The sequence below is a fragment of the Plectrocnemia conspersa genome, unplaced genomic scaffold (assembly GCF_051122295.1).
Source record: "Plectrocnemia conspersa isolate PC_06_02 unplaced genomic scaffold, ASM5112229v1 ptg000005l, whole genome shotgun sequence".
NCBI classification, from domain to species: domain Eukaryota; kingdom Metazoa; phylum Arthropoda; class Insecta; order Trichoptera; family Polycentropodidae; genus Plectrocnemia; species Plectrocnemia conspersa.
Window position 1 is genome coordinate 13453733 of NW_028277169.1, and position 12336 is coordinate 13466068.

Consider the following 12336-nt stretch of genomic DNA (forward strand, 5'->3'; position numbering starts at 1 on the left):
GAGTATTGGATTTTTTGTAGAACATAATGATTCACGTGTTTTTCAATTATTTTAAAGAGAATGAAATAAAACATTCTTAATTTTTGTTCACATATTTATATTTATTAATAACTTTTACAATATATGTTAAACGACTTTCGTTCCTATAAATACAATGTTATCTTTTTGTTTAAGAATGTAAAAAAAAGAATGGTCTGCTGTGAACTCTTCCGGCTTTTGGTATGACAAAAGTAAATAGGTAATTCCTGAAAAGATATTCACTTGTCTGTACTTATTATTATTTTTAATATTAAATATGTAATTAATGTTAAACTCCTATTTAATTAAATGTTTTATTTTTAATAAAATGACAGTTGTGAATATTTTGGTTATTTTACAGTGAATAACAATAAAGTTAATGGTTGATTAATAAGAAAAAATTATGTATATAGAATACAGATTATTTTTATTTTGAAGTTAATAATATATTCATATGTATTTATTTAATTATTACCTTCACCAATATGTTAGTGCATTATTCTATTCCTTTCCAAGAACCAACGAATATTACATTTTCGTCAGATTGTTTTAATACGAAATAGAATGGATGATCAGCAATGAAATCGTCGACTTTTCTGAGTCTTGGAAAAGCACTGTAGCCAACTATAAGCAAGGCTGCAAACAACACATCATATTATGTAAGCATAATTTATAAAACTTAATGGAATAATAGAAAATAAAATCAATATTTCGCACAAACATGCCATTCTGTTTGATAAAAAATCGCAGTATCCCCATATATGTATCAAATAAAAACCTATATTTATATTGTATATATTTAGGAAAATTACATTTCTTAACCATCCCCTTCCTGTGATGTACACTAAGTGTACATAGTATTTTAATATTATAATATCTCTATTAATATCCTAAATGAAATGGATTTCTCTTTCCAAATACTTGATTTAGCGCATTATGGTTGAGCAACAAAAAAACAGAGATTCTATATCCTCCAATGCCACAGTCTAATCATAATGCCTAATGTGTTTATTCCTTTTCGGCACATATATTACAATAATTGTTATGTTTTAACTTAAATTATTAATATATGATTATTTCGTAATAATATTCGTATTTTTCCGATTTAAAATTATTCATTTTTACACGTTGTACGCCGAGTGTACATCACCGGGGGGCGCTTATCTTTGCACCGTAAAAAGAACGTTAAAGATCCCTTAAGTTCATTAAAAAAATACACAATCGAATCCATTGAAGAAAACAATTGAGCACAAATCTACGAACATAAATCTGTTAAATTGAAAATTAATTATAAATTAAAAATATATATGACAAAAATTTGAAATTAAGCTTTTAAGCAATGTAATACAGTAGACCTTCCAAAAATACGGTAAATTGGAAACGTGCTATTTGGGTGCGTGTAGTTGGGACACTAGAAAATACTGATACAATTTTTGCAATACGTATGTATGAATCAGCGTGTGGTGAGATATTCTCCATTTGTCTCGCTCACACATAAAGTGCGGGCACCCAAAGAGCACGTCCCCAATTTACCGTGTTATTGGGGGATCGACTGTATATACCATGTATTCATTTTTTATTTTTTTTTGTGAAATAAAATATTAATATCATTTTTTTAGTTTGTTTATTAATTCATTTATATTTATCACAATTTCCAGTTTCTTCTCTATAATCACATTTTTTTCTGTTTAAGCATAAAAAATCAGTGATTTGGACAAACACAAGCAAACATGCTTTTTATTAATATAATATTTTCAAAATCATATGTAAATTTTATTACAATTGTAATTAATGGATATTATAGTTATTTTATCAAAGCGAATCATTAAAAAATATTATGTTTTTATTAAGTCAACGCTATATATTTTTGTATTCTATTTTTACCTTCATCAATATATGTTTATACTATTCTATTCCTTTCCAAGAGCCAACGAATATGCTATTTTCGTCAGATTGAGTTAAAGAAAAATAGAACGGATGATCGGCTATGAAATCTTTAACTTTTCTTAATCTTGGAGCTGCACTGTAGTTCATTGCAATTAAGGCTGCAAACAACATACAATATAATGTAAAAAAAATATTAATCAGAATTTTGAATAGAATTTTAATTAATTACCATTTTATACAAGTCGTTCGATTCAATCGAAATATTATAAAAAATGTTTATATCATGTAATAAAATCCTAATCATTTTTATTGATATAAATATGAGAACTGTACTTTTTAAACTAACATAAGGTTCATATTTAAAAATTGTATCATAACTTATGCTATGAAGTTTTAAATAACTCAAGCTTAAAATCACTGTAGAAGTATACACAGATTCTGCCAAAAAATATAAGATAATTCGATCTTAATGATGAATTACGCGCTCTCAAGTTACATCATTTTTCATTTTGAATAAATTTTAAATTGCACTGATATTATTGATTATTTATTGAATTAATTTAAAACTATTATTCTGAATATATACCATAGTTGATGTAAAATTCGTTCTGTACATGACTATCTACCGATTATGTTGTTGCTACCGATGCTACGCTAAGTGAGATAGCGCCGTTTTTCGGAAATTTTTTTTTTTTTGTTATCTAAGAAATATAGAAAGCGTAACTAATCGAAAGAAATGTCAGTGTGTCATAATTTTCTGTGAGTTTTGGTTTCGAGAAACTTATCCCTTTCAAAAAAATATAAATCACACGTTTTTGAGTACATTGCCAGACGGAAGGATAGCAACAGTTTTGAGCCAAGCCAAACAGTTGATTTTAGGTCAACAAACACATACCGATATTCTTGGCACGACGCATGGGTTTTTATAAGCCCTCGGCTTATTGTCCCATTGAAGGCCAGTATCACAGCGGAGTGAAGACTTATTTAAAGTATTCCCCGGAGGGTACCCTCAACTGCTCCATTAACTTCCACGTAATGTGAGATTCAGCCAGTCAATCTGCGCCACCTCGTCGTCAGAAAAATAACGACACCAGCATGCACCTTAGATAACGCGTCGCTGAGTAACTCATTTCAGATAAATGCGATGTAGTGTACTGATAGTAATACATTCTTAAAACAACCAGAGTAGCTTCAAATTGAAAAATTGCCATAAAAATATCTTTAATAATTTTATTATAATTTATAAAGTTTAAAAATAAACTATTTTATCATCGAGTGATTTGACACTTACGGAGTTTTTGTTTAATAGATGTATTAATAAACTATCAGGACAGAGAGAAAACAATACATCAGGCTTACAAGTAAACTAAATTACGATTATAGAAGACTATCAAAGAGGCAATGACAAATCATTTACGCTCACCCAAAGAACAACACAATAATAATAACAATTTTATAATCCATAATCAAGGGTTAAAAAAATCTGTACATAGTGTCATAATATATAATTGTATATAGTATGTCTACCAATATATTTACAAAACAAGACCTTGTTAAAAAAATGATATTAGCTTAGCTTTGTGCCGAAAATCTTATTGTAAAGTGATATTTGATTCACTTTTATATTTTAATGAACAAGATACTTTTTTACGTTGGCTAATCTTGATCAGTTTTTGTACTTATGCCAATTGTTAATGTAATTTTGACATAAATCATTTATTTATGAATTAAATTAAAGTGTTATTAGAAAATTAAAACATGAAACAGTTGATCTTAGATTAAAAATTAAAATGTTAAATATAAGGGCAATAATATTAAAAACGCAAAAGCATCAATATTAAAAAGCTCAAATATAAAAGCTCTAATCATGCATAGATTATTAAACAAACGCTAATTTTTATTAGTGTGATATATTATTATTATAATATTTTCAATCTCTTAAATAAAATCATTATGTAAATTGAGACAATTGATTCAGAACTTATCCCATAACGTACAATCAAATAAAACCATAGTGGAAAATTTAAAAAATTTATTTATATCAAAAAATATCCAAAGATAATATGTTTATTAATAATTAATTGTCTTAAACATTTTTGCTTCCGAAGAAAATTATCTTACGGCGTTTTACAATAGCATATAAGAAGGGATGATCTGCTGTGAATTCTTGAGGTGGGAAAAATGCTGCAGCCACTATCGTAAATCCTGAAAAATACACCCACACACAGATATGTGATCATCTTGATAATATTTTATTATAAATGATTGTTAAGATAAATATAATATAAAATAAGAAGAGTAAAAGAAATAAGTACCAAAAATCTTCCTTAATATGTCATTTTATTACTAGAAATAATATGTATCTAAAACCTAAAACAGTGATGTGCAACATAGATAGATTTTAAATTAAAATACATTCAACCACTCATATATATGTATTGAATATAATCAAAAAACATCCTGGTACATTGGACATCACTGCCTCGATGCATCTATTTTATATTGTTATGTGTGATTTTAACATTTCTTTGGAATCAATAGAAATAATAGTAGAAAAAAGTAAAGAAGCTTATTATTATTATTATTATTTTAAATATATTGTTGTATGATCAGAATGAAATGATGTCATTTTTATTATTATAAATAAATAAAAGTATCAGTTTAATCAAATAATATTTATTGATATATAAAAATGTATAAAAACATGTCACGGTATAAAGTTCTTGTATTATTATTATTTGAAGAGTTTTAAATTTGCTGATTAAAAGATATTTACTAATCCAAGTTATCTTCAGTTTTAGTGCAAGTATATATATTATTAATCCTGAAATCATAAGATCATGATTTATAAGATTTCTTTAATGAGTGATAAAATATTTTAATCCCGCAATAATATTATATAATATATAAGCGTTGTGCTTGATCTTATGCATAAAGCAAATTTGTTAATAACGAGATATGTAATTAGATATGGTAAAATAATAATTATTTAATGCCACGCGATATATGAGTGAGTAAAACGAAAACATTAAAATTGTAATAAAAATCATTAAGCGAATGCCTTTATATAATATATCAAGAACGGAGGATACAATATTACGCGATTCGATTGAATAATAATATCACTCCATCAATAGTAGAAAATTTAAAAATAGGCTGTGTTCTGTGATTTGTTTGCACAATGATTATACAAAAAAGTATTTGATTCACTTTTGATAATAATGAAATAATGTATAATTCAAATAATAAATTTAATGGCGCTCACCTAATTACTATAATTATAATGATACGATCCTATGAATATTATTTCTTTATGGTTTCTCTTAATCGCATATAAGAATGGATGATTGGCATTAAATTTATCGATACGATGATATGAAAGTGTAACTCCGTATAAGCCTGCAAAAATTATAAAAAAATCGTTAAAGAACTTTAAAATGAAATTACATAAATATATGTATAAAAGAGTAAACCACTACACTTAATCTTTATATATGCCTGAATGAATCAATATCCTTTGTATTAGTTTTACTGCTACTAAATTTATTAAATGGTTTGTTATATAATAAATACTGATATTTTGTTCAAAATATATTTTATAATATTAATGATTGATTTATTATTATTATTTAAACTCCATTTTTTGCCCATAATCTAAAATGAATCCCAAGTATTTTATATTACATGCACAATTTTTAAATAAACGTTACCTCATTTTAACAACATAAATCATTTTAACCCTTTCCAAGATCCCGAGAATACGACACCAGTATTAGATTTGACAATAGCAAAATAGAATGGATGTTTAGCTATAAATTTATGCGCCCACAACCGTCCTGATCGAGCGGTAAACACAAATCCTGTAATCATCATATATGTTTAAAAAAATTAGTGAAAGTGAAAGATAATTGGAATTTTTAAATATTCATAATGTAATAAAAAATGTGTGAAAATATATTTATATAAACGATAATAATGGATATGGATATGGGAACATTTTTTTAGATTATATTTTGAAATAAATACCATTATTGATTAGTTGTGAAGAATAGTGTTTATCAAAATATCATCCAAACATTTTATTTACAAATCACTACACCAATAACTAAAAGTAATAATAACGGACCATTTAAAAAATAATAAATAAATTTCGTTATTTTATTACGCTTATCGGGACCATCCATAATTGTCGCGTTAAAATTAGTTATGCAAGACATGTTAAAAGGGGCAAATTTAAATCGGCCTTCTCAACGAAAAGCGCAACAAACTCCATTGATTCAATAACGGGAGCAATAGTGCCGACGCAAAGGAATGTGTACCTAAAGTCGAACATTTCAATTTATTGGCTTGATTTTCTATTTTTGTTTTTATACTGTTATATTTTTATTGTCTTAAACCAGAACATTGCAATACTGCATCACTCATATCAAAGCTATCATTTGGAATTTGACCTCCAAACTTATACTTTTTTGGTGTTGATCTTAAGTTCGACATCCTAGCCGCAGCGGATAAGAATAAGGAACGCGATCGCGACTCTCTAAGGCACTTTAATGCTCGCAGTCGAAAGTCACTGATCATTGACGGGTTGTAAGCAATTTTAAAAAACGCTTTATTGCGTAGACGCTACGCCGAAAATGCAATTAATTGTATCCTAACGTTCCTAGTAAAATGGCAATAAGATACAAATATGGATACAACCCGTATTCGCTATTGTAGAGATATCTCAAAATAAAATCTTGGAATTTTCTCTAGCAATGAATACTTCGCTTCATTCGAATTCCAGATAATGGTGCCATATTCGTGTCGTACAGAACGCAAATCGGTAATAAATTATTGAAGTGACACGCGCTCCGCATAACGAAGCTGAGCATCCTCGACGCCTTATCACAAATCACTGATCGAATGTCACTCAAAAAGCATCGAGTATTTCTGCTTAAAACACCTCTGCCTAAGCTGTAAGAGAATTTCACCATACAATGGGGTCAGGAAAATGTGACAACCACCTCCACAGCGACTCCATGTCTTTTTGTAAAGAAAATGAATCCGAATTTGTGCAAAAACTCTAAAACACTTTCAGATCATCGGCATATAATAAATATTCCGAGTTATTATATATTATTCCGTAATTGCAAAATTTACAAAATAAACTATACCTTAATTTTAGATAATAAATCATTCAATCCCTTTCCATGATCCCGAAAATATGACGCCACTATCAGATTTTACAAGAGAAAAAAAGAATGGATGTTCAGCTATAAACGTATAGAACAAATCCTGGTCACCACCCAATCGAGTGTCCAACACAAATCCTGTAATCATAGTATATTTTTATTTATATGTCGGATAATATTAGTCGGAGATTATGGCATTAGATGTTGGAGATAATTAATTGAAAGATAATTTGCAATGTTCATATGATATATTTTACATGTGTGCAATACAAAGTGTGAAAAAATATTTATAAACGTAACAAGATGTACATAGGTATGTCAACTATTTTTTTGAAACTACATATAATATTACAATAATGTTCAAATTAAAAAGTTAATATTGTGGATATAATCAATACAAAAATGTGCGGTGTAGTGTTAAAGATTAAAAAATCACCATAACCCAAAATGTTTCACAAATAACTACATTTGCCGTGTTGTTACCCTTACTATGTAAATGTAATTTGATGACAATAAAAATGTATTTAATATATTATTATGTAAAAGGGTTTAATATGAATAATATAATCTATTCTATAATATGGATATTTTTTATAAAAATAATTTATTAGTTAGAGGTATTGCAGTAACCACACATTATTTGGTCAACTACGTATTTATATCATTGAACTATTTATGTTTAACTCAAAAAAAGTTTTATTTCTTTTATTAAAATTTTATTTTCACAATCATATAATAAATAGTATATATGAATGTTTTTACAAAGAAGTTATAATTATTAGATAACAGGATATAAAACGTTAAAAAATCAATGTATATAATTTTAGATAGATTTTCACTTTTAAATCTATCCTGACTTATTTTATATTGGACAAAAATATTTAAGAATTATTAGTCTAAGAAATTATATTCAAAAAAAATTTATGTTCAATTGTTCATCCCTTTGTAATTTCCGTTAAACACAACTTTTCCTTGATGCATGAGCAAATAGTAAAATGGACGATCAGCGGTAAAGAATATTTCTTCATTGAAAATCGGTGCCGAAATAGCCATAATCATTATTCCTATAAAATAATAAACTGTTTATATATGCATTTATTTAGAAAGTACATACTGAATTAGGCACTACTTAAAAAAACATTTGCATAGCGAATCCACGTAAAGCAAATAGAATCATTTTTTTAATGTGTTATCTTTAACTTGAAGACAATACAAAAGCAAATAATCACAGCATCCTAATACATTAGACAAATCACTACATTGACAAATATATGTAGTTTACTATAAAAACAGATCATTTCAAAAACAATTAGTACATTGGGCTATTTGTCATTTTGTTACCCTTACTAAATGTAAATATTTCGTATACTAGAAAAGGTATACTATTAATAAGAAGGCTTTATATCTAAAGAGTATTTTAATTTGATATTTATATGTACTTAGTAATCTATACATGTCATGTTTATCTTGTCAACTATGTATTTTTATCATTGACTTATTTATGTTTAAAAATTTTAAAAATGTAAGTGTAGATAAAAATAGATTTTTTTTAATAAAATGTATCATCTAAATTAACTTCAACCATATGAGAAATAGTACAAATAAATGTTTTTATAAGGAAAACAGAATGTATAACGTTAAAAATTATATAATTTTAGATAAATCTTTACTCTTAAATCTATCTTGATCTATTTCCTATTAGACATGTTAGCAATCTTTTAAATATAATTATTAATACATAGTAATCAAAGGATAAACGCAACAAGATAGAAATGCAGGGTATAAGTATTATTTTTATGATCAATTGCTGATTCCGATGTAATTTCCATTAAACACAACATCCTCTTGTTGCATAAGCAAATAATAAAATGGACGGTCGGCAGTAAAGAAAATTTCTTCACTCTGGATCCATGCCGAACCAGGGGCTAATATAATATCTATAAAAGAATAAACTGTTTTTATATTTATTTATTTAGAAAGTACATATTGAATAAAGCACTACTTTAAGAAAAAAAATAAAAAAATTTGCAAAGCGAATAAAAGATTTTTTTTTAATTATAGACAACGTTATCTTCAGTTAAAAGACAATAAAAAAAGCAAATAATCTTAGTTTGTGAAGTATAGTATCAAAGATCAGAAAAACACCGCATCCCAATATATTAGACAAATCACTACATTGACAAATAAAAATATATTATATTTTGTTCAATATATCATATTTCAAAAACAGTGAATAATTTGTGCTATCTGCCATTTTGTTACCCTTAAGTGGAACTAGATTTATTAAGTGAACTATGCATTTTTATTATTGACTTATTTATGTTTAAATATAAAATAAAATGTAAGTGTAGATAAAAAAAAGACTTTTATTTTTTAATAAAATGTATTATTTATTAATTAATTATGAATGTTAAAAATGATGTAATTTTAGACAAATGTTCACTCTTAAATTTATCATGTCTAATTTCCAATTGGACATATTTGCAATCATAGCTTTTAAGAATATAGCACATATATGTGTTTAATGCATTGTTATCAAACAATAAATGCAACAAAATAGAAATGTAGAAAAAAATGTTATTCTTTACGATCAATTGTTTTTTCCTATGTACTTTCCGTCAAAGACAACTTTCCCTTGAAGCATAAGCAAATAATAAAACGGATGATTAACAGTAAAGTACATTCCACGATATCTTCTTGACACAAGTATAGCTCCAAAACCTACAAAATAATAAACTGCTTTTATGTGCTTTTAAAAAATAAACATGCTATGTAGCGGTATTTAAAAAAATAGTAACAAACCGATTTGCAAAGCGTAATCAAGTGGAGCCAATTTTAAAGCAAGTATTTCAAATAAATACTATGTTATATTTAAATTCAACGATACAAAAACGAATGATTAATTTCTAAATCTTAGTAATTAAAATTAAAAAAATAAATCAACAATTAAAACAATCTCAAAAAATGTGTAAAGTAGTGTTAAGGACCAAAATATCAACGCTTCTTAATACATGAGACAAATCACTACAGTGACAAATATTTCGTTCACTGTAAAAACAGATCATTACAAAAATAAAATCACTACATTGACTAATAAAAATATATCATATTTGGTTCAATATATCATTTTTCAAAAACAGTAAATAATTTGTATTATTTGCCATTTTGTTACCCTTAAGTGTGACTAGATTTATTAAGTGAATTATATATTTTTATTATTGACTTATTTAAGTTTAAAAATGTAGATAAAAAAAGATTTTTCTTTTTTAATAAAATGTATTATTTATATTATTAGCAATAGTACAAATAAATGTTTTTATAAGGAAATTATGTAATGTTTACAACATACTGTTAAACTAATCACCTATGTATATGGTGAACCATGTATTTGTATCATTGATTTACTTGACAATGTTAATGTAGATAAAAGAAGATTGAATTTTTTTGAAATATTTTTTATTATGTCGATTTACTTTAATCATATATGAAATAGTTCAAATGAATGTTTTTATAAGGTAATTATTATTAAATTAACAGAATGTATACTGTTAAAAATTATCTAATTTTAAACAAATTTTCACTATTAAATTTATCTTGTCTAATTTCCAATTGGACATATTAACAATCATAGCTTTTGAGAATATAGTACATATAAATGCAACAAAATAGAAATGTAAGAATCAAATGTTATTCTTTACGATCAATTGTTTTTTCCGATGTACTTTCCGTTAAACACAACTTTCCCTTGAAGCATAAGCAAATAATAAAACGGATGATCGACAGTAAAGTACATTCCACGATATTTTCTTGACATAAGTCGAGGTCCAAAACCTATAAAATAATAAACTGCTTTTATGTGCTTTCAAAAAAAAACATGCTAAATAAAGCGGTACTTAAAAAATTAGTAACAAACCGATTTACAAAGCGCAATCAAGTGGAGCCAATTTTAAATTAAGTATTTTAAATAAACACTATGTTATATTTGGATTCAACGATACAAAAACGAATGATTAATTTCTAAATCTTAGTAATTAAAATTGAAAAAACATATCAACATTTAAAACAATCTCAAAAAATGTTAAAAAATGTGTAAAGTAGTGTTAAAAACCAAAAAATCAACGCTTCCTAATACATCAGACAAATCACTACATTGACAAATATTTCGTTCACTATAAAAACGGATCATTTCAAAAACAATTACTAAATTGCGCTATTTGTCATTTTGTTACCCTTACTAAATGTAAATATTTTGTATACTACAAAAGGTATACAATTAATAGTAAGAACGCTTTATATGAAAAGGGTATTTTAATTGCCTTAATTTGATTTATATGTACTTAGTAATTTAAATATGTCATGTTTAAAACATACTGTTGAACTACCACATATTTATCTTATGAACTATGTATTTTTATCATTGACTTACTTATGTTTAAAAAAATTTAAAATGTAAGTGTAGATAAAAATAGTTTTTTTTTAATAAAATGTATCATCTCAATTAACTTCAATCATATGAGAAATAATACAAATAAATGTTTTTATAATGAAATTATTATTAAATTAACAGAATGTACACTGTTAAAAATTATATAATTTAGGTAAATGTTCACTCTTAAATTTATCTTGTCTTATTTCCAATTGGACATATTAGCAATCATAGCTCTTGAGAATATAGTACATATAGGTTTTTGATGCATTGTTATCAAACAATAAGTGCAACAAAATAGATATGTAGGAAGAAAATGTTATTCTTTACAATATTTTTTTCCTATGTACTTTCCGTTAAACACAACTTTCTCTTAATGCATGAGCAAATAATAAAACGGACGATTTTATCATATCTTTCTGACATAGCTTGATATCAGTGACGTAGCTATGGTGGGGCGGAGGGGGCGGGCCGCCCCGGGCGGCACTTGCTTGGGGGCGGCATATTCGCGATGGGATCGTCTGGTGTGCTCCTTAACCATGAATGCACTCAAACATATGTAAATCCATGAATAACAAGAACTTAATAATAACCGATTTATTATTTTAAGAAATGCTGATTTTATGATCCTACAAAAATTGTATATATACATACCCTACCTACGCCACTGCTTGATATTCAAAACTTATAAAATAATAAACTGCTTTTATATGTTTTTAAGAACATGCTAAATAAAACGCTATTTAAAAAAATTAGTAACAAACCGATTTGCAAAGCGTATTACTGTTGTTGCAAATTTTAAATCGAGTATTTTAACTCACGTATCTTTAAATA

General features: G+C 26.3%; 1 protein-coding gene across 30 annotated transcripts in view; it reads right to left on the minus strand.

Moving 5' to 3' along the window:
• The window catches only part of LOC148234902 (alaserpin-like), a 50997-nt gene that overhangs the window by 7542 nt on the left and 31119 nt on the right, over positions 1 to 12336 (minus strand). For 3 of the 30 annotated variants that reach the window (XM_088185856.1, XM_088185886.1, XM_088185852.1), the window contains exons 9-10: positions 494 to 654; positions 81 to 245 (exon numbers count right to left, since the gene is read on the minus strand). The exons of 12 other annotated variants lie outside the window; for them this stretch is intronic. In XM_088185856.1, coding sequence (XP_088041982.1) covers positions 515 to 654 — 140 coding nt within the window. In that variant the 3' untranslated portion in view covers positions 81 to 245; positions 494 to 514. Of the gene's footprint in view, positions 1 to 80; positions 246 to 493; positions 655 to 3922; positions 4111 to 4565; positions 4730 to 5615; positions 5766 to 7305; positions 8141 to 10515; positions 10908 to 12336 lie in introns of those variants that run through there. 15 more of the 30 variants (XM_088185872.1, XM_088185896.1, XM_088185865.1 and 12 more) reach the window with 5 other exon arrangements.